This window comes from Cheilinus undulatus, linkage group 19, assembly GCF_018320785.1.
Source record: "Cheilinus undulatus linkage group 19, ASM1832078v1, whole genome shotgun sequence".
Taxonomy (NCBI): Eukaryota; Metazoa; Chordata; class Actinopteri; order Labriformes; family Labridae; genus Cheilinus; species Cheilinus undulatus.
Window position 1 is genome coordinate 29,221,189 of NC_054883.1, and position 23,217 is coordinate 29,244,405.

The window sequence follows — 23,217 nt, forward strand, 5'->3', positions numbered from 1 at the left end:
CAGGTTATAACCGACCTCTGACCCTCCGTTGCTGCTTCTCACAGATGATTGACAGGTTTGGAACAAAGCTGGAATCCCTCCCAGCCTAACTCTCTCTCCCATGTCTGTGTATTTTAATAACAGTAATCACGTTTCAAACAATCACCATTTTTCAGTGCCGGATTAACCCAATTCCCACATCCTACCCATAGACTGCCTTGTTTATTTTTAGCCGACCAAAATCCCATTTTCTCAGCATTATCTTCACAATGAGATTTTGATGGAGGCCTGATGCAATGCTGCATGATACCTAGTCATCTATAAAGCCACTGAGCTGGGTTGGTGTGTGTTTGCATCGCTGCAGACCAGGTACAAAATGGAAATGGACAACTTATAGTGCTGGCTCACTTTTGTGAGTAATATTAGGGAATATAAAACAAGCATCAAAGGGAGAAAAACAAACTCCCACATGCCCTTTCACCTGCCATCTGGCTGAAGTGATGTCAGATCTCTGCCAGGAAGGGCCAGACAATGATGTTACCACAGGTTCACGGAAGTCCGCTGGGATCTCAAGACCCTGTGGCGTTTTATGGACTAATCAGATTCATAAAAACAGCAATATTGACATTTGGAATGAGATAATGGCCTTGGCTAGACTGGCGACGTGAAGCTGAAAGAGAGAGACTTCTCTTACAGGCCTCAGGAGCCCAACATGAGCAAAGCTAATAGGTGCATCCCAATTAAACGTTATTAACAACAAAAACAAAGATGAGTCATACTCTGGTTATTAAGGTAATTATCATCCTGAGTTTTCTTTGGGGACACTGTTTTCTGCCAATATCTAATACGTGAATATTTCCAAACCCATTTTAACCAATACCAATAAAATAAATAAAATACACTTGTTTGGTTGTGATGGATTGAGTGTTGCTGAAACAGACATACAAGGCAGAAATCTGCAACTGCCAAACATTTCTACAACTAATACCAGGTGTTTTTTTTTTCTTTTATTTACATTCAATCATGAAAAACTGCTGATAATTTATTTAGATTACATCAACATTTAATGTTATACACATTTTTAAAAGAGTCAAGAGTTTTTTTGTATGGATCTTAAACTACTGAATTAAAATCAATTAGAACCTCAGTTCCAAAAAAGTTGGGACACGGTGTTAAATATGGATTAAAACGGAATGCAATAATTTGAAAATCTCAAACCTGTACTTCATTCACAACAGAATATAAACAACATATTACATGTTGAAACTTGGACATCAAACTTTTACCATTTCCTGAAAATATATTAGCTCATTTTGAATTTGAAAGCAGGGATGGGGCAACATAAAGCTGGAAGAGTAAGTGGTACTGATTGAAAACAGCTGCAGGAGCATTTTACAACTGACCTTATTACCTTAATTTGCAATTTGCCTGTCTGTCTGTCTCGATTTGCAAGCCACATAATTGCTCCATTTGTCCTTGATACCTCTCAGAAATATTCTTGGGTGCACTGGTTTGAAACTCATGCCACGATAAAATCATGAATATGTACAGATTTTCTATTAAACCCTAAAATGATGCAACGGGTCATCATTCGAGGACTTCTGCTGCATTCCATTAATCTTGGAAGTCCCTTGTCAAAACTGGAAATGACGTCACACTTGAATTGGATGTGTTTCATTTGCTACAAGCTCATTAGGTTAACTGCAACAGGTCAGTTGCATGACTGGGTACAAAGGGGGCATTTTAGAGAGGCAGAGTCTCAAAGAAGTAAAGGTGCACAGAGATTCACCGATCCGTGAAAAAAGTGCTTACAAATTGTGGAGCAATTTCAGAAAAATGTTCATCAATATAAAAATTGCAAAGACTCTGAATATCCCTCCATCTCCAGTGCAAACTGTCATCAAAAGATTCAGAGAATCTGGAAAATCTCTGATTCAGAGAATCTGGAAAATCTCTGAGCCCAACAGACAAGGCTGACGGTTAATGTTGGATTACCAGTGATCTTCAGGCCCTCAGGTGGCACTACAATGAAACAGGTATGATTCTGTACCAGAAATCACTGCATGACCCAGGGAACACTCCTTGAAATAATTGTTTGTTAATACAATTTGCTGTGCCATCCAAAAATGAAAGATAAAAACTGTCTCATGTAAAGAAGAAGCCATATGGAATCATGATACAGAAATGCTGGCGTCTTCTCTGGGCCAAAGATCATGTGAAATGGGCTGAGGTAAAATGGAAAACTGTTCTTTGGTCAGAGAAGAAAAAAAATGAAAAGCGCTATGCTGGTGAAGGGTAAAAAATCTACCAAAAGACCAATTCATTTTATAAACATACCTCTAAATTTAGCTGCCAGTGTAGCTGCAACAGTGCTGCATGAGCTCCTATTGCTTAAAGGGTCATTTTTAACATGCATCAGTGACTGTAGTGGTGATATTATGTCGTTTGTTTCACATTTCTCAGTCAGTTTGCTCCGTTATAGTTGAATTGGTGTGTTGGAGAGCAGGGCTGATATGTTGCATGCTGCGTGATTTCATCATATCCTCATCCTTTTTCAAGGGTAAAGGTCGTAACTTTGCTCAACAAAAATCTTTCTGTCTATTTATAAAGACAAGAAATTCACATATCTACCTGTCAATCTGCAGTGAAAGACATATACCAACTTTTCTTCCTGCCAAAAAAATCAGTCTTATCAGACAGTGCTAAGTTTCCACTGTTGGCCAGCTGGCACTGGGTCTCTCTGACTGCTGAAATCCCAGGTGAATATTGCCTGCCAACTGTGTCCCAGAATGACCAGTGGCTGAGCAACCCTGTCACCTAAAAATGGCATTCCTGTTCATCTTATTTGCAAAAGAAAAAAAAAAAAAAGATGTCAGTCTGTCATGGCCAACAATTTGGTCCTGGTTGAAATATCTCAATAGCTTTCCTTGGGAGTTTGCTATCCACTGTGCTGCTCTGTAGCTGCACCTACACCTGCCACCTGTGTTTTTCTTAGGCACCTGTGACTGCTGCTCCACTTCCAACCCCTCTCCTTCCCCCACTTTCTCCTAAGAGACCACCCCCGTGCTGTACCATATATACTCCATTAGCCAATTAATGGCCCAGCATGTTAACACTAAGGAAAGCGCTGCCCACACTAAACACATTATTACTGTACAGCCCCAATTACCAGCCCCTCTCCTCTCTTCTCCTCTTAGCAGATACTACGTTTGAGAAGAGACGACACTGTAGCTGCTAATGCAACCAGCCCGGGGAGGTTTCATTTCAAAAAGAGGACGGTGGAGCTATGGTGCTTCATGGCAGCTCGGCTGTGGATTTTAATTTTCATTTTAATTACACTGATGACAGAGAAGAAGATTATTCCAGTATTATGTCAGTAATTCCCTGGTTTCTTTCAAGGTCTTCATACAGTATGTATTTTACTGTAAAATCTTCAAAATAGAGCCAAGCTCGTGTACCTTTGTCCAAAATACAATGCTTACTTACTCGTTTGTTATGACACTGATGTCAAAAGGCATTTCCTCCTGGCTAGCAGAGAGTCTAGACAGTCTAATGCTGAGGCTTTAAGGGCAGATAGAGTTCAACCACTAATCCACTGACAGAGCATGTCTTCTAGAAAATTATGTGTCAAACAGATGACATTATTTCTTTAACATCCCTCCTGTAAACTCATCTATTTTTCTGTTATTCAAAGCGCCAAATCGAGCCCTTCAACTTCTACTGAATTGTAATGATGCTGTATCTAATGTAACATTGTGGAGCATGAAAGTGGAAGCAGAAGGCTGCCGTGTGTAGTAATTACTTTAACAGATTAAATTGGTGCAATGAAAGACCTGGTGTGAACTGGTAACAACACTTCAGCTCACCTCAAGTCTTCTCTTTCCACACTGAATAAATCTCCCTGTTTATCTAACAGTGTTGTTTTTCTGGACCAACAAAGCTAGCAGACTCCTTCTCCATATGTTTGTCAATGTGAAATCCACCCAAGGGAGGCCGGGGGGGGAGGTAAAAAGAAAGTTGGGTGGGTGTATAGGGAGGCTGTCTGTATTCTCAGACACTCATTTTGAAGTCAACACACTTAGAAGCTTGAAAGCGCACCTCTTCAATATGCATTGTTAGCATGGTGGATGAAACAGAATGTATTTGCTCTTTTACTTTGTCATCCAGCTGTCTTGAGTGGATTTTTCGTTCTAATAACTCCTCCACCAAAACATGGTGTATTGTTCTGAAGTGCAGATGGAGGGCAGAACGTATCTGAATCTAATCAAAGTGCGTAAATGACTCGGCGTGCAGCTGTCTGTGCAGAATCGCAAACCTCAGATAGCCCATCCTTTGTGTTGACACTTGGCACGTAACAGCATAATGCAATCACAGAGATAATTGTGCAAGTTTTCATGGTGTTAATTCACAGTGTAACAATCGCATTAACTTGCTGTAGGTATCAATATAATTACAAATGCAATCATACTTCCCAATCAGCCAGTTGGAGCTTCCTTTGAACTCTTCATGCAAATTAGACTCCAATAAGATACTGTAATAATGAGATGGTTTGATAAAGTGGAATGATAATGTTGAGTCCACAGTCATCATGATGAAAAAAGAGAGATTTGTGTCAAGAAAATTACTTGCTCAATAAGGCATGAGAAGGAACAACTTATTTGTTGAATAAAAGAGTTCTCCCTCTTTACGGCCTTTGTGCACATTTTTCCTGATAAAACTGTCAACTTCCCTCAAGTTGTCTCTCGCAGAGGTTCTCAGCTAGTCCACTCTCAAACCATCCCACTTTTATGACAGAAACTGTGATGCAATATCAACAAAGAATGATTAAGTTTGGCTCTGAGATAAGAGAAAAAAATCTCATTTGGTCTTCTGGATGGCCTCAAACCTCACTTTAATCCAATGTTCCTTAAAACAAAGAAAAAATAAACCCATACTTCATAAATTGTTGGTCATATTTGCATCACACCATGCGAAAACAGGAGCGTAAAATCAAACAGGACACCTAAAAATAATTGCAACATACACTTTTGCCCCAACTTTCTATTTATTCCTGAACACACATCTATGACACATAAAACAAGCTGCACAAAGTAGCTGCAGCCCTGCTCAGTGCAGGGCTGCAGCTACATTTCTCTCTCTCCTTTGAATGAAACTTCTCACTAAACACCCATTTTGCACTCACAGTCACATACAGCAACATAGACCGAACTGCCTTCAATCTCTTCAGCGGGATTTGTAGTACTCTAAACGGCACAGTGACCCACAAATCAGATTCAGTGTTTAAGGTTTACATGCATGATGTTTTAATCAGATTATGGATCAGAAAAACCCATTTGTATTAAAAAAACGGAGACAATGTGTAAAGTCTAAAGCAGTGACTCTCAAATGATATGGCGAGGCACGCTGATGTGCCTTGAGACAAGTCTAGCTGTGACGTGAGAATTGGTTCAACATATGTTCTAACCACAACTATACAACAATTCAAGTTACTGTTACATGATTTAAAGACACTGTTTTGTATGGATATGGTGTGATTTTAGATTTTGAGTTGATCTTAGGTGTGGGAGGAATCATCCATATACTTATGGATATGCAGGCATCAATCACATACTCTCCGTATGTGGAAAACAGGGGTTTCACTATGGACTTATCAGTAACACTTTATTTTAAGTTTTATTCATAAGACTGACATTATGCTGTCATAATCATGACATGACACCTGTCATTAACATGAATAGGGCTCCATGAATGTTTCCATTAAGTGTCATTAAGTGTCATTCGCTAAATTATGACACCTTTACCACAAAGTTGACATTTTTTCGGAAGGCATAACCATGATAACTTGACATTTGCGGTAAAGGTGTCATAATTTAGCGAAGGATACTTAATGACACTTAATGGCAACATTCATGAAGCCCTATTTATGTTAATGACAGGTGTCATGTCATGATTATGACAGCATAATGTCAGTCTTATGAATGAAACTTCAAATAAAGTGTTACCGAACTATCTATTATTACCAATTATGCTGACTTTTAAAAAAAGGGACAAAAACAACACTGTTGCCAAACACAAGTTCAAAAGCTTGTGTAGTGTTGTTTGACTGAAATTAGTGCAGCCATTGAAATGAGGAATACCGCATTATGCACAGCCTGTGTGTACTGCAGGGGTCATAAACTCCATTTATACAAAGGCCAGCTTTTTTCTTGGAAGACACCGAAAAGGGACTTTACAAAAACTAAAATTAAATAAATTTTGTTCAAATTAATATTTTATTGTTTAATTCTTTAATTTACTTCAAAAATCTATGTTTTTTTTTTTTTTTATTTCTTTTATTTTTTGGAGTTGAGATTAGTCCCAGTCACCTAAACTGTAATTGCCACTAGGTGGCTATTGCGATATTTTGGCTACATATTCCTGGGGCTGGCATGTTGTCATCACTGGGTTTGATGCTAAAATGCTGTGTTGTGATTGGTGGGAAAAACGTGCAGGAAACTGGTCTATTTTTGGGGGGTTCTCTGGCAGGAAAAAGTGCCTGAAGTGGCGAGTTGACATCAAAAATGGCAATTTTAATCAAGAATGGACAAATGAGTATGTGTTTATCATGCATCATATTCACAAATAATAACTGACCAATGGATTTCTGTAAAATGGACCAAATGTAGCTAATGTTTTAGAGTCTACAGGGATTTTTTTTTTTTAAAGAACACACCCTAAACACCACAACATTTTTCTCCTCTGCGCATTTTTGTGATTTTAAAAATCCTCTGGGGGCCAGATGGAAAGATGTGGCCCTCGAGCCGCCAGTTGATGATCACTGGTGTACTGTATTCTTCTGCACAGTTTGTTGTCAGATTTTGCAGCTAAGGAGCTGTAATGGTTATCACACCAGTTACTCTTGTACTGGGCTGCATATTCTGTAGAATAACCATGGCTGCAGCATAGTAGTAGAATGAACACATTCAAAAGCAGATGCAGAGTCAGCTTTCATTTCTAGTAAAGCATTAGTGAAACAAGTTATTACACTACCCAGCATTAGTCTGAGGTGAATTGTGTAACCTAGTCCAGAAACACTGGTCAGGTTTTGTTTATCCAGAGTCAGCAGTAAGTCAGACAACAAACGAGAGGAAGCAGACCACTGTTTGTGAAAAAAATCAGGGATGTACTCTGCTGTGGTCTGGGGAGCAGGAAAGAGCAGAGTGGCGGTGGAGTGCTGGCCACTGATTAGAAGCCAACCAGAGCCAAGCAGATAAGAGAGAATGGACATCATAATCAGCTGCCAGAGCAAAAGACAGAGAGAATGGAGTTTGGTTCAGGCAGAAAATGAAGAAAGAACACTGTCGGGCTGTCTTTGTGTGCTTCCTATTTTGGCCAGGAATATACAGTTCCAGGGCTAACGTGCTGAGATAAGCCAGAGACTGATAGAAGCTTCAACAACACTCACATCCCTGTGTTTCCTTCTTTTTCTTTCCCCCTGTGGCCTTGCATGAAAAAGGGCCAAAGCCACAGACATAGCTCCTTTCCAACACAGAGGGTCCAATCAGAGGGCTTGTTTTGACCACAGTCTTCTCAACGTGAGCCCATCAGATAGGGATGTTTTGGGCGTTGTCCACAGACGCGAAAAAACAGAGTAATGGCTGCTTCTGCTGGGCTAAACAAAGATTGTGATCAGCCTAACCACAGGTTCTAATGCTGTCTTGATGAGACATGAAACAGTCAATCACAGGAGATGGATGCAGCCTGCCAGATTTTAGCAGAACAAATGCAGCTGATAAGCACTCTTCATCAAGTGGATGCACCAAGCTGCAGGCACTCACAATGAAGTCAAAGTTTTCTAAACTCCATCATATTTAGTCCATAAGCAAAGCTGACAAGATATCAATAGTGGAGAATATCTTAACTCAGAATAAATGAGTTTTGTCTGCAAGGAGTGCAGGCCAAAACGTAAATTGTATGAATCATATCAAGGTCAGAGTTTTAAATAAATGGCCGTATCTGCCTTATTGCAGAGTAAGAAGGGCAAGTTTTATGAATTAATCTGCCTCACCTCTTCACTGACTCCTATTTTGAATCACTAAAAGCCCCTGTCAAAGCCGTCTGCTTGAATTAATGATCGCTAATGTCAGCCGAGCCGGGAGTTTGGCTGCAGCCCATGCCGGGTCGTGCTGACACACGGTGCTGGCTGACGATTGCCAACTTCAGAAAGCCGTTACGGTCCGATCCATAATTTCATAAAGCCACTCTTGAGCGGGCCTGTCTCTGTGGCAGCAATGTAATCAATCAATGTTTGTGCCCTGAGCGGAGAACTACGACAATCAAATGTAACACCTTGGGAGTGTTATACAGCTGTGCTACCAAAAAATACAAGAAGTAATGGATTTCTGAGCTGTCGTCTTGCTGAACCCTGATGTTTTGAATATCGACTGGTCTTCATGGCAGGTTGGTTTATTATTACCAAGAACGATTTCCCTCAGGATTCTGTTTCCATTAACTGAGGGACAATTCCAGTCTAGCTGAGTGATGGGATTTGGGAACAGGTAAAAAAGGAAAGAATTAGGTTGGCCTCTTGCACTGGGGACTGAGACCAGAGCTCAGACATGCAGAACGGACCCAAACAAACCAGGGAATGAGAATATGCCCCTACGCAAAGTAAGAGACAAAGAAAATGGGTGACTGTGATGAATGAAAAGAAGTAGGAAGGAGATTTAAATAGCGTGAATGTGTTTGTGGGGAGGCAAGGGTTGTGAGGGCACATACTCTACACATCTCATGCCCAGTGCATGTCTGTGTTGATTCGCCTGCTTAGCATGACGGTCCTTTGGGAGTCTCTCAAAGGGGACAGTTCTGGATGGAGGACCAGGCCTTGCAGTCTCCAGGGAGCGCTGAAGGAAATGTGTTGGGCCTTAAGCCAGAGGGGTTCACAGTAGAGAGGACCTTCATTGCAAGTCAAAACAGAATACCCTAAAGAAATGAGCCACAGCTTTTGAATCTAGGCTTCCAGATGTTCCATTCAACAAGGGAGAGGGCTTCTGGAAGCTTTTGTTTTTGGTACCATGCATTTTCAACAGCCTTGCATGCTTCTTTCCCTTCGCCGAAAAGAGGGAGAAGCATCAAGCCTTATTGTTCAAATTCAATTAGCCGTTATTACCAATGCCAGTTTGATTACTGAGTTCATTTGGCTGGTGGAGAACAATAGAGGCAGCAAGCTGCCTTTTCATTCACCCTGCTACCAATATTGTGTTATCTGCTGCAGGGAATTAAATTGGACTTGTCTGTGAATGGATAAGAGCATGTTAAAACCAATGGCTCTCCTCATTCTCCTGGATGCTCTGGTGTCCACAAACACCAGAGGACACGGAGCCAAGAGGGGCCGATAAAAGGACCCAGCTTATTCTTGAGCGATTAACAACCTGGGCAAGCTGCAGGAAAAGACAAATGCAGAGCTACATCGATTTCACTATTATAATGAGCACCATTCAATCATGCCAAATCCACAGGGGCCTACGAGGGCCATTAGGAGGTCAGCGCCTCTGAATGGCAGAGGCAACAACAATCCATAAATGATCTATTTAATGTACTGATATAAAAGAAAAGGACCTTTCACAAATTGACATCTAAGTGCTTTCCCAGAATTTCCAAACCTTGCTCCGCCATTTTGCTAATTAGGTTGTTTGCTAATTTTCCAGTCAGCAGTATTTTTTTTTCAGCTGTGACTTAATTGTTCAGGCTTTTAGCGAGCCAGGGCTTTATCTGAGCACTCACCTCTCTTGTTCCAGCCTCATTCGTAAGGTCTCCTCCTCTGACGCCTGCATGTCCTCTGCTTTAGATTTGCTGGAGCCCTTCCTCTCCATCCTGTCTCCTGGACGCTCGTCCCTCCGGTGCTTCCCGAACCTGAGCAATAGAGAAGGGAAGATAGGGTTCAGTTTAATCATTTCATACCTAATACAGGCGTGTTTTTTACAGCTGCATATCTCTTCTTTTGTCCAGGAAATTCAGGTGAAATACTCTGTAGGAAATTAAAGTGTCAAACTGTCAAAATCCTCAGGTCGGATGTGTACTCGGTAGACAGCTCGGGAGAAGTCTCAAAAGGCATCCTTCATTATTGAAAGAATAACTTGGCCATTTTCATATAAATGTAATCAAACTGCACAAAGACGTATCAAAAGATAACTCAATGCAGTGAATTCCCTACCTGCCAAGTCTCCATCATGGAGAGAGACTCAGTTTGTTGTGTAAAGAGGGAGTCTGAAAAGTATAAAATGGCAACACTCCCCTTTCTGAAGGAGAGGATGAGCTCCCCATTTTCTCCCTGAGTTGTGGAGTTTACTCGGAGTGATGGAGCAGTGACAGCACATGATTTAGTCTGGAGCAAGGAGGGAACAAACTACCTGCAACTGGGCGGATTGTAAGTGGAGGAAACGGCTGTGCTGCCTGGCATCATTTGTAACTTTCTAGGCAGTGTCGCAAACTTTTACATTTTAATGACGAGAGTGACACACTGGCGGTGGTAAATCTGTTACAGCTTTACAGCGAGGTGAGAATAAGCCAAGAAGATGATCGTAAATTCCTCCCGACGGCCGAGCTTGGTGCTGGGAGAATAAATGACTGGAGCCTCTGGCTGACTGAAGGGTGTGAGAAAATGATGAGGATGGGAAAATAGAAAGGAGGCACGCAGCTGACATGGAGTACAGTAAATTTACTGGGCTGCAAACTCACAAACTCACACACACAATAAATGGACAACTCTATTATCTGACTCAACTGGCTCCACTAGCACCCTGCATGCAACAGTGTGCTTGTGGATAACACCAAGATATGACATAAACTTTGCACAGAACAAAAGGATAAAGGATATTCACTCTGAAGAGACAGAGCAGGAAAGACAAGATCATGACAGTGTGATGTCATTTCCTGCTGCTCCTCAAAGGTGCCAGCTGTGGAGGAAGTAAACATGCAAAAAAGGATGTTTTACAGACAGATATTCAGGAACTGCACATGGCCATTTTTAAAAAGGAAATAGCACGTCTGTGAACCATGTACATTTGGTATTAATCTATCTTTTGGAAACCAGTGTGAGAAGTCATCTGCATGTTTTTCATCTTAACATTGGATCTTACATAGCCTACCAATACACCAGAATAAAAAGTTTAGACACGTGGGGTGCAGAAGGCCTGGCAGTTAGGCCATGCCCCGTTTATGCATTTGGTCCAAGTTCAAGTCCAGCCTGTGGCTGTGCTCCAGCATGGCATCCCCTACTCTCTCCCCTGTTTTCAACTGAATTCATTGTCCTCCTCTACAACAAGGCCAGAAAAGACGTGCTAATCATTACTGCATCTGTAAGTGCCACCATTCTCAAGTGCATGTGACCTCACAGTGCTGAAAATTCAACCCCATTTGTTGTGTACTGCATGCTGCTATTTGCTCACATCACCCCAAGATACATAGTGATACACTAATCAAACCACTTTTCAAGAAGATTTCTTCCTCATTAGATCACAATCCTACATTCAGAGAAAAAAAAGTGGTATACTTTAAAGTAAATACATCTTGTAGAGTGGTGGTAATGGAGGTAGGCAGCAGGAGAACCATCACCGTAGGGTGAGAGCTCAGCTATCAAACTGGAGGCTAGCTATGTTGCCTATAATACCCCTGCTTTTCTAATTGGAGTAACAAATGCCTTGACAATGCTAAATGCAAAATGATATTCAGTTCTTTGTTATTCAAAACAACTTGAAGGGAGATGAACAATTTCACAAGATATTAGTGCAGAATTACACAACACTAAAATGTAACAAAAAGTTGAGCAAGCTTTTGTGTGTAATCCTAAATGTCAAACATCCTTTTCATCTTTGGTTAAAGTCAACCATGTTAACTGGTGGTCTACTAAACACAAAAGTATTAGTATCAGAAGGTTTACTTCAGAGGGTTGCAGTATTACCACCAATTCTTTGATACACAGGAGGCCTAAAGCCAAGTTTCTTGGTTAAAAGTCCTAGACCCATGCATCATCTCTGACCGCAGGAGGTGGATCATGTTGATCTGTCCTCTACTTCACCTGACTTCCAACAAGATGATGGCTAGATTAGATATCATAAGCATCTTTTTTAATCATACTTAAAAGAAGAAAACTCAGTTAACCCTTAGACGTTGATAGGCTATTTTTTACATCTTGTAAATCTCTCTTTTTTTTTTTTTTTTTTTTTTTTTGACAATTTAAACCACTCAGGAAATGTTTACCATGCTCATGTTTGGTATAATTTTTTCAGCACAACCTCCACTTTATGAAATGAAAATCTTTTTTTATTTTTGAATTACATTTTAAGAAATGTTTTTTGAAATTTTGAATTTCTTTGAATTTTTTTTTTATTTCTGGACATGTTAATATGGATATGTCTGACATTTTTATGCTAAAGTGTTGAGGTTTTTTACTGTTTTATGTCTGGAAAACTTCAAATTGCTTCAACCTTACAAAATGCAGCAATGCAAACCCTTCAATTTCAGTGACAGGTGTATGGGCCAGGGGGCCATGAGGCCCTATGTGTGGATTAAATCAATACATTCAATCAAATAAATGACCAGGCTCAGAATAACTAGTCCCAACAATCCTGCATTGGACACAAACACAACTAGAAAAACACTCAGAGAGCGCAGACCTCCGCCATTAGGTCTGTCTCCCAATTGTAAAGAATCCTTTAAAAATTCCTGGATCCAGACGGTGATCCGGATCAATCCCAAAATCTAATCAGTTCTTCCTTATGCTATTTCTGACATTACCTGAAAATTGCATCAAAATCCGTCTGTATCTTTTTGAGTTATGTTGCTAACAAACAAACTAACAAACCCACCCAATCACATAACCTCCTAAGCGGAGGTAATAATTAGGATTTTCCATATTTTGGTGCAGTACTGTTCTATTTTAGATAGGGAAACAAGAGAAAGCATTAAGCTCTACAGTCTTTGAGCCACTCTGCTTCATGCAGGGTCTATTTTTACCATCCTCAAAGCTGAGCTTTACTTGACAGTTTGAAAACTTTCTCAAAAAGCTGAAAAAATTACTTCTGACAAGGTTGACTTTGGGCCAGTTGAAGTGAATATATTCATGAAATGGGAGCCTGTTTCCCTCATGGATGTTTATTATTCCACTTTATATTGAAAGCAGTCAGGACCTTTGTGTAAATGGCCTTTCTTTGGTCAGAGCTGCTTTGGAATTGTAATCTTTCGAATGCACTGTGGCCTGGTGGGAGATCCTGGTTTGCGGTTTTGTAGAAAGCCCAGACGAGGCCAAGGGAGCGATATCTAGGTTCTTTTGTGGCACGGATAGCATACATTACCTGATTAATTAATCAACAAATGGCTCTAGTAAGGCATAAAACTCTAGGGCTGGGAATGCTAATAATAGCAAGCCTGCTATCTATCACCAGGGCAGGTGACAGCTTTCCTTGCCTCACTTCAAGGACTTTCATTAACTTCCTCAGGAAAATTTACCTTCCTCTTCTCCTCTTCCAGTGTTTTTCTCTCTTGTCCAATTTTCCCTAAAAAATAACTCTCAGTGGTTAAAAACTTTTGCCCTTCACTTCTTCCTCTGTTTGTATCAACATTAATACACTGGGGGATTTGTCATGGAGAAACATATTGGTGGATTAGATTGAGGGGGGCTCTGGTCATGCAGCTATTCCCCCATCCCGGTGGCCTTAGAGGGAGGGCCTACATCAAAGCAGAGGCGGAGGAAAGGAACAATACTACCAGAGCTATTAGAAGGCTATCGGGACACTCACTGGTTCACTGACAACATGGTTCTGCCCTTCACTTTAACGGTCTGAGCCCTGCCGGTGGGGACCAAGCTGGAACACAGGATTAGCCACCAAACCTCCAATGACGCAAGAACCCCATCGCAATGTTTCTGCACACATCATTTTCTCAGTAGTGAAAAACGGGAATCTATGGCACCAGTGTGGCCGCAGAAAGGGCAGACTGTAGTGGCTTTCATACCTGTCTCTGTTAGATAAGTGTCTCATTTGAGAAAATGAAGGGAATCCAATAAAAAAGCAGTAATGATTTTAAGTTAATCAGTGTCAGGAGGGAAGAAGAGACTCAGACATTCCTGTTACACTCCTGAACCAGTATCGGCATGCTGGCATTAATCAGGGCTGGCATTAGGAAAGTTATATCGAGGGTAAGGTTGATGAGGCTTGATAATAAGATATTGATTGGCACCTAAAACTTGGCAATGAAGTAATTACAGAAGTTTGTTAAAGACAACTCAATTCAAGCACAAGCAGAATAAGTTCATAACATACACTTTCTTTTCTACCAAATACATGGAAAGGGGACTTTTTATATGGTTTTCTGGATACACTTAATAATGCTTTCACATTACCTACAAAGAGGCACAAGGCCAGCCATTGCAAAGAAAGTTACTAACAGTTATTTTTCATGCATGACAAAGGGTCAGAATCTGACCAGTGATTGCATGCAGGCTTAAGGAGCTTTGGCTTTTACATTTCAAGCCAAATAAAATGGCATCTATCTACTACCAAGTTAAGTTTTAATGTTACTATTCATCTTGAAAGAAATAAAAATGCTGATAAGTTTGACAATGTCGACAGATTTACCATAAAATCCAGTTATTTTCTTTCTCTTATTTTCCATTTATGATGTTACCTTCTTCCTATGTTGGGTAGCAACCTATTTATTTCACTGTAAGACTGAACAGTAAACAATTGTTTAAAATACTGAGCTGCATTAACTTTAAAAGAGCAATTTCAACTCTTTTTTTTTTTTAGTTGATTAAACATTTTATTTTCGTAATATTTAAGTACATTTTAGTCTGTTTAAATGGTACTTAATCATTCTATTTTTTCTTTGTAATTGTACTCAAATTATTTGATAATCACCCCTTAATCTGCAGTTTTCCCAGAATGACCATGACACTGTTGCACCATGATTGAAGTTATGGAGTCACTTAGAGAAGTCCCTGTGGGGACCAACCTCAGTATGACAAGGACAAGTAACTGAACTGGGGAGTGAGGTCGTTAAATGAGTAGCAGTCTCATTAAAATCCAAAACAATGATTTCAGCTTTTTTCTGAATTAGTAAAATTCATTTTTAGGTTTGAGGTGAGCAGTGCTCAATCACTTTCAGTATTTTTCTTTTTAAATATGGCACTCAAATTATTTAACAATAATATTTTAATGTGGCAGTTTTCCAGAATGCCTCTGGGCATTAGACACCTCCGCACCATGATTGAAGTTACTGACTCAGTTAGAAAAGTCCCACCTGTGGAGAGCAACCACAAAATACAATGGATTGGATACTGAACATCATAGAAGAGGACTTCCTAGTTCTGTATACAGCTTCAGTTATTGTCACGTGTGTCTCACTGGCGAGTCCATCTTGCAAAGCTCCCATCTGAACAGACTGGGCCCTTTATGAAAGTGACAGGACCAATCAGGAGTAAGAGGCAGTACTTCCAGGTGCGGCAGAGTCATGACATAAGTAAGCAGCGACAAGAGGCCAGTGCAATTATGGTAGAAGAGATTAGCGTGGATGCTGCTATAGCATCAGTTTTATCAGATTTTGATGACATTTCTTCATTAAAAGAAGAACAAAGAAGAGCATTGAGTTCATTTCTTTGCAGAAATGATGTTTTTGCTATACTCTCAAACAGATTCAGCAAGAGTGTAATCGTCACATTTTGATGCTCTGATTGGCCGGTAAAGATGTGACCGACAGAACGTTCATCCAATCACCCTCTGAGTTTCTTTTTTTTTCTTTCAAAGGCTCTGCCCTTTCCCAGATGGATGTGTGAAACAAATCCATGTGGCATATCAGGTTATTAATATGGCTAAGCAGCAGCAAGAATACTGTTTTTTTGGTCACTTAAAATTTCAGCATAATCAGTTACCTCTAATATTTGGAGTCCTATTAACTCATTGGGAATTTTAGTGTAAATTACTTACTACTCAGAAATAGAGCTACACTACTTAAAAACTTTGAGTTTTAACTAATATTTTTTGTTATGTTTAACATATTCAGTTTTACAGTGTAGTATAAATTGCTGAGACACATGCCAACCTTACTATAAAGTAACTTCTGCCATCACACATTGCACATTACCGTGCACAATACCCCTATTGCCAAGCCCCACCCTCCAACAACAAGAGCCAATCACATTGCTTACAGCTACAGAATACACTTTGACATCAAACTCATAGACGTCCATAGAAAACTTTTGATTTTCATGCACTTCTATTCAAATTTATACAGCCACTACTTTAAATATGGTCAAATCATGTGCATGAAGGGAATGTAACATTGACAGGTATCCTAAGCGGCTAGAAGACATCAAAAAGGTTCTACATCTGTTCTAAGGTAACAACACAGTGTTTGCAAAGTTTGCTGCAAAATGACAACAATATAAAACGTCATACAATGCATACTATTCCATGAAATTAAGGTTCCTGACTCAAACTTTCTGATCATACTATTTAAAATCCATGTGGGTTGACTTGCAATGGTCACCTTATAGGCAGCTGTTGCACCCTACATCTCTGTTAAAGGCTGCTGAACAATTAGATGCCATTTGCATTCTCAGAAAACTCTGATCTTATTTTTCTGCTTTAGTCCAGCAGACCGAGACCCTGTTTAATGATCCGTCCCTAAGCATCTATCTCAGCGTGGCAAACAGCGCAACCAGAGTGATGAATACACAAATGGAGAGGGGCCCTCGACAGACAAAGAATAATGGCGAGGAGAGATGTTGATCACAAAACCACCTGGGCAGAAAGGGGTTCAGTTAAGATTACATGTGCATAAACACAGAAAGGCTAAGCAAGATACAGATCACACTGATGGCTGCAGGGGATAGATGAGGTCATAAAACTGTGTTCATAGATTGAGTTGCTCTGTGTGATCCATCACCATTTGCTTGTGATAACGTCTGATCGGTCATCAAAGTTCATTTGGGCGCTCTGTAATCCAACATGTGTCAGTCATATATAACATATACATTAGATTTATGATGTGTTGAAACATTAAGAGAAAAATTAAGCATTCAATCAATGTGTCTTGAGTTTCACATCCATAATCTCATAAAAAATAATGTCCTCAAATACTGTTGCACATTAGGGATATTACAGAGTAGCTTGCTGTGTTGAATGTATCTACTTTTCCTAGAAAAGCAGTCAGTAAATAGGTACTCCATTCAGTATGATACATCCTCATATATCACAGAAAACAGAAGGGTTTATACCAGTAGCAGTGGATGCCTCATACATCATCTTCATTGATTTACAGGGTAATAATACTTCAAGGCTGCAGCACAACAGAGGAGGGAAAAAAAGTCAAAGACAGAATTACCAAAGAGGGAGAAAAAGTAAATTATGCAAAGCCTCAAAGCTAGTTTGATTGTTACAATCATTTAATCTAGGGAGTAGATTTGAGAAAAGCTAATCGCTTTTGACATCTTCTATGGGGAATTTGTGGTTTGTTCACGGGGAGCTGCTGACTGAAGGAGGACAGCACAAATAGCTGTCTTTTCCTCCTCCTGAGATGTGTAATTATTTGAAAGTGAATGCAGCACTGTGATAGATTTAACGTCACGTGATGCACTCATCATGTGAGGTGTTAAATCTGTTGGCTTCATTCAAACCTGCGAATGGAACAGGTGAGCCAGAAAGAAGAAAGGGACTGCATCTATCAATTTGAGTAAGTGATGAGAAGATAATTTCAAGGGCAGACAGAGAGAATCATTATGGTTTCTGCTCGGCCAACCTGAAAGTTAATCCAAATCTCCCAGGGCGAAGTCCCCCGCAGACGTCTGATGTTGTGTCTCACCCCCCTTGGAACTGTAAGTCGCAGTCAGGAAGAAAATAAATAACCATGAATCCACCCACTGAATTTCACGGTGATAATCTATAAAGCTCCATAAAAAAAACACTTTTTTGTTCTGTAGGAAAATCATAGGGCTTTATTATCATGATATTGATGGGAAAATGTAAACAGAAGAAAGTTGATCTCACTGCAAACAAACTACTTTTTTCACACTGGCATGTCAAAATGAAGCCTAACCTCTGCACAGTGCTGCACCCAGGGCAAAACCTTGACAGTGGCATGTAATTTTAATAGTGGCTTGTTAGGAAGGCAGGGCTGTGTGTCTTCTTCGCTAGCAAGGTGTTGATGCAGCTGAGGTGAGTAAAAACCTTCTACCTGGGGTGAGACACATACAAGGCTTGTAAAAAAAATCCAATAAGGCAGTCAGAGGAAGAAAAAAGGAGGTTTTTTTTTCTTTCTGAGGAATCACACGGTGACCCAGCGATCGTTAACAGGCATTAAAGGGGCATCCGTTATCGTTGAGTGGCCTTAGCGTGGAGTCACCGCTGCTGGTTTCCAGAGACATGCACCCCAGAGAGGTAAGGGAGGATGTTCTCCTGTCGTCCCTCCAGCCACCGGCAGCCGATTATCTCCCTCCCCGCGGAACTCATTATCCGCAACCTGTAATGTCAGTCAGCGCTTTCCCTGCTCAGCCAGACCTTTTTCAAACAAGCAATCTGGTGCATTTTAACTACACTTTTTTCTTTAAAAGTCATCAGAGGATTTATGAGATCTATGAGTCCATAATGTGGGGTGTATCTTTAACGTAACACAACCTTTGATGCAGTTGCACATTCCCCTGCCTACTGCAGGTCACAGCCAGATATGACATCTCTGCGCTTTACCCCATTGGACGAGGGTATGTGCATGCTGAACCAATTGATTTCCTCCTAAGGGAAAGAGAGGCGGGTGGTTACATTGATTGGCTGCTGTGGAGGGGGGGCGCCAGGTCCTAATTCTCTGAGCAACGGTGTGAAAACAGTAGGTAGAGGCGCAGGAGGAGGAAAGAGGATGAGAGTTGAAATGGTTCACGCCGGGGGTGAGAAAGTGGCATGTCCCGCACTGTTGAGGTATGACATGCATTTATTCATGACATCAGGCCGCGCCCCAGTAGGGCGACACTGCTATGTAGGAAAAATGATTCTCACCAGAAACTTCTATGCCTCTTAGGTCTCCCAGTGTAGCATGGAAGTCATGATGGTGGATGTTCAGTTTCAGTGATGCTCCAAGTGGTCTTCCCCCATGCCAGTGAAATCAGAAACAAAACTATTTACAGGTGTATGATCTGCATGCCATCTCAGATCATTATATAAATAAGAGTCTTTTTCTGAAGCAACATCACTGTCTGTTTACCATACAGATGCTTCTGCATGAAGATGAAAGTTTTCTGGCTGAAATCACATGCATAAATTTGGTGCTGTGGAAAACGACTTAAATTTATCTCTTTTCGGCCATGTCAGTCAGTATTTCCTGTTCTTTTTTCAGCTTTCTCTCGTCATTTCTCCTCTTTTCTGAATTTTCCACACTTCTCCGTCTAAATGGATGGTTCTGGCTCGCTCTGTTCTCCCTTCCGGTCTTTTATTTTCCCTTCTACATACATCCTGAGCACCATCAACAGCATTCCACCAGTGGTCTGGTTGTTAGGACATTCAGATAACCAAAGACAAACAAAGATAAAAGCATCTCAGCCTGACACGTTAAAGGAAAACAGGCCAAAAAAAAGGCTTTGGACAAAAATAAATTTGACTGTGAAAATGGTCAGTAACACAGAGCCAGCAGCATCTTTTGGGGTGTTATTCCATCCTTTCGATATTTTGCTCTACTTCTTTGTTTGTGCCATTATATGTGGTTATGTGTAAGTGTGGAGGAGGGCATGGTGGATTTTCCAAATCCCAGCGACAGTTAATCCGCTCTTATTGAGAAATGTTCTTTTTTACTGTCACAGAGAGCAGACAGCGTGTAGACACATGGAGCCGCTTCACTGTGAATGGCTAAGGAAGCTCTACAAACTATCAGTATCAAAGCAAGTGCAGGGCTGAATAAGTCTGTGTGTGTGTGTGTGTGTGTGGGCTGGGAGGGCTGAATGTGTATCAACTCAAAGTTTTCGTGTGGGTTTGTTGGTGTGTTAGCGAGATGAAAAACAACATTCATCTGTTTACTCTGTGTGCCAATTATTCATTTTTAAGCAATAGCAGGTACACACAAGCATCTGCGTGTTAGTGTGCGCCTGTATATCATAGACAGCTTGGCTTTCCATATTTCAAACAGCCTGTGCAATACAAAGGACGAGGCCCAGCCCGACATGATTGCCTTTAATGTTTCACATAAATCACTGAGTTGTGTGTTTGTGTATTGTGTGAGAGGGTGGGGAGGGCCGTTTTTGCACACACTCAGAGGAACATTTCAAATCCCTGACACCCCTGATTAAAGCCTCTCATTACAACACAAATAAACAGTCCAAATGCATTCATACAGCCATTTGTTAGACTGTATGAGCGCAGTGAGGAGGGAGGTTCTGAAGGGTAATTTACATAGACACACTTGAGCAGCTCAGGAAGAAGTTCAGGTGTTGGGGTGTTTAGTGTGTGTGTTTGGATTTATTCTGGTCAGGAAAAGACATAAAGTGTTTTTGCTACTACTGATGTTTTTCCTACCTAAAACCATCATGCTTTTTGCTAAAAAAAAACAAAATGTTTTGTGGCAAGCAGTGGCCATAATAAGACCCGTCTTCTGCAAAAGTAAAGCAAGTTAGACCAACACACCCTCTGACAAAATGACTACCTTCACCTTGTGTCAGATAGGGTGTGAGTGTTAACAATGACTGTAAATTGCAGCACTATTGCCTGTTAAAGATGTTCTATCCAATACTGGTGTCTGTGAGTGTGTTCAGGTTGCAGAGCATCTCTGATGACCACTCAAATGTCATTTAACAAGCACCTTAGCCCTGCTTAATGTCAAATATCATGCATGGTCTCTAACAGCTTTACTGTAGCTCAAATACTGTAAAAAGCTCACTTTAGTACGTATCCTAACTAGTATCCTAGTTAGGATACGTAAATTCTGCAAGTAATTAATATATTCACTGTAATGCATATGCTGTAAGAATGCTCTGTGTGGTAAAATGCCTCACCTCTTATGCACTTATCAACTATCTTAAATTATCTCATCTACCTTATGTAAATCTGCACACATCCTTGCATGTTTTATACTTCTGATCATGTCTAGTCAGCATCCTTGCACCTTTGTACATCTTGCAACCATACCATCAATGCACACAGACTTGTAAAGGAAAGATACCTACGACAGCTTGTACATTTTTTTATTTATTTTTTGTACTTAATGGTTAATTCCTGTACACCTGAGCCAAAGCTTACCAAGCTTTGTTGATTTATCTAGGGTGGGGTGTCCAGACTATGAACATGAAGCTTGTGCTTGATTGCTAATTCTTTTAACAAACATTTTGAAAGGACAATTATTTGATGTGTTTTTATAACTACATTAAATCAACACTGTAGGTGACAAACATACTAGCAAACAAAAAATCTTGATTTTAATCCTAATCCTGATCTATAACGCCCCGATGGCCTACGAAAGCAAACAGCAATACCAATGACTATCTTATGGTGAAGCCAGTGGTATCCCGGGCCAACCAGGACCCCTGAAATCTGACTGGCCTCCCCTACACCCTTAAACTCACTAAGCAGATCCTAACCTACATCAGATTGGTTTTACTAACTTTAATATCCCCAAGGTGAGTCATATGGGAGTGGCACCACCATCCTTGTATTTGTGTGTTCGGACCACCCTGATCTAGGACTATAACACAGAATGTGTATGTACTAGAATTGACCCAGGTTAGCTTAAGTCTCAGTAGTAATTGCAGCATTGCTAAATCCCTGTCAGTCCAATTACAAAAAATAGTTCATTTCCAACAAGTTCTTGACAATAAAAATTCCCTAACTAATATGTTGCTCGTAAGCCCTTATTTTGAAATAGTCATATCAGCAAATGTCAGTAGCGGCTTCACACAACTCCATGAGAAAAACAAAACTTCAAACCAGACAGATTCAGTCACTGGCAACTATGGACAGAAAACTGAAGACACAGAAACTCAGAAAAGTGATTTCATACACAGATATGAGTCAAATATTGCATCACGGGCTTGCTTTAAGGGGGAAAAGGCAGGGACATTGCTTTGCATGCCTTTAAAAGCTTGATACATTTTGATTATGTAATGTCACACTATAATATTGTTAGAGCAGAGACAAAAAAACTTGATAATTACATTTCAGATCATATCACACACCTCTAGTTAAAGTCAATAAATCCAACAATCCACATTTCAACAAATGATTTTACTTCCTCATATTCATAAACGTTCATATAATTTGACTAATGCTTGACCAACCTAGCCCACACACAGACACAGGGATGCAGAGAGGGAGGGCAGGGGGACAGTGCTGTGGTTTCTCTGGAGGAGCTACAGTAGGTGGCTCAGGCTGTGACCTAGATACAGTATGGCACGCTGCATTCCTAATGGGCCATTTTGATCACTGCCACTTTGTAGCCTCAGCCTGGATGCTGCTGCTGTATGACTCAAACACAAAAACTCAGCATTCAGCAAATGCAACATGCAGAGTCTGCTCTGTTCTTTAACGATTGCAACTTCAGGAGAGCCAAATATGGAGAAATAAGAAGAAACCCCCCTAAAATGCAGGATGCCACATTTAGACTGATTTCACTTCATTATAGGTAACTCAATCGGATGTTTACCAAGAGAGACAGGAAGCTGCTCATAATTATTGTCATGACACATGACTACCTCATAAATCAACCTAGTCTTCAAGCCTCCTGTCTTTTTCTGTTCTCTCAACTGAGCCCCACTTAATTTACATGCTGATGAGTCTAAAGACAGATGCATCTTGTGACACTCACATCCCTGATTTCAAAGATGCTCAGCTAAAGGGCAGGCAAGGGGAGAAGTGTGGCAGGTTTTCTGTCTCGTAAAACGTCACTTTTTGAAATACAGGCGTGGACACACAGCGGCCCAAACACTGTATTTGAGAAAGCAGACAGCGAAATCGCTGATCCGTGATATACATCCCTCCCAGCATTCAGAGGGAGACGGGAGAGGTCTTTCTGTCAATGCCACGATGAATCTCCAGGGCAGCCGGGGAGGAGGAGGGATGTCGGTGGATATATGGAAACGGAGAAGGAGGGAGTGACAGTAATTGTGAGTAAAGTGAGGATGAGTAAGAATAGGAACCCAGTGGAATCTCAGGGATAGTGACTGTACATCACAAGAAGGGGTAGATAAATAACACTGAACACTCCTTCTCTGTCAAGACTGCTACACCACTTCTTCTC

At 40.6% G+C, this 23,217-nt stretch overlaps 1 protein-coding gene across 1 annotated transcript in view; it reads right to left on the reverse strand.

Annotated features, from left to right (window-relative positions):
• LOC121527569 (partitioning defective 3 homolog) overlaps positions 1–23,217 on the reverse strand; it is a 604,468-nt gene that overhangs the window by 132,875 nt on the left and 448,376 nt on the right. The window contains exon 20 of the mRNA XM_041814583.1: positions 9,742–9,870. Within this exon, the coding sequence (XP_041670517.1) occupies positions 9,742–9,870 (129 nt within the window). The remainder of the gene's footprint in view (positions 1–9,741; positions 9,871–23,217) is intronic.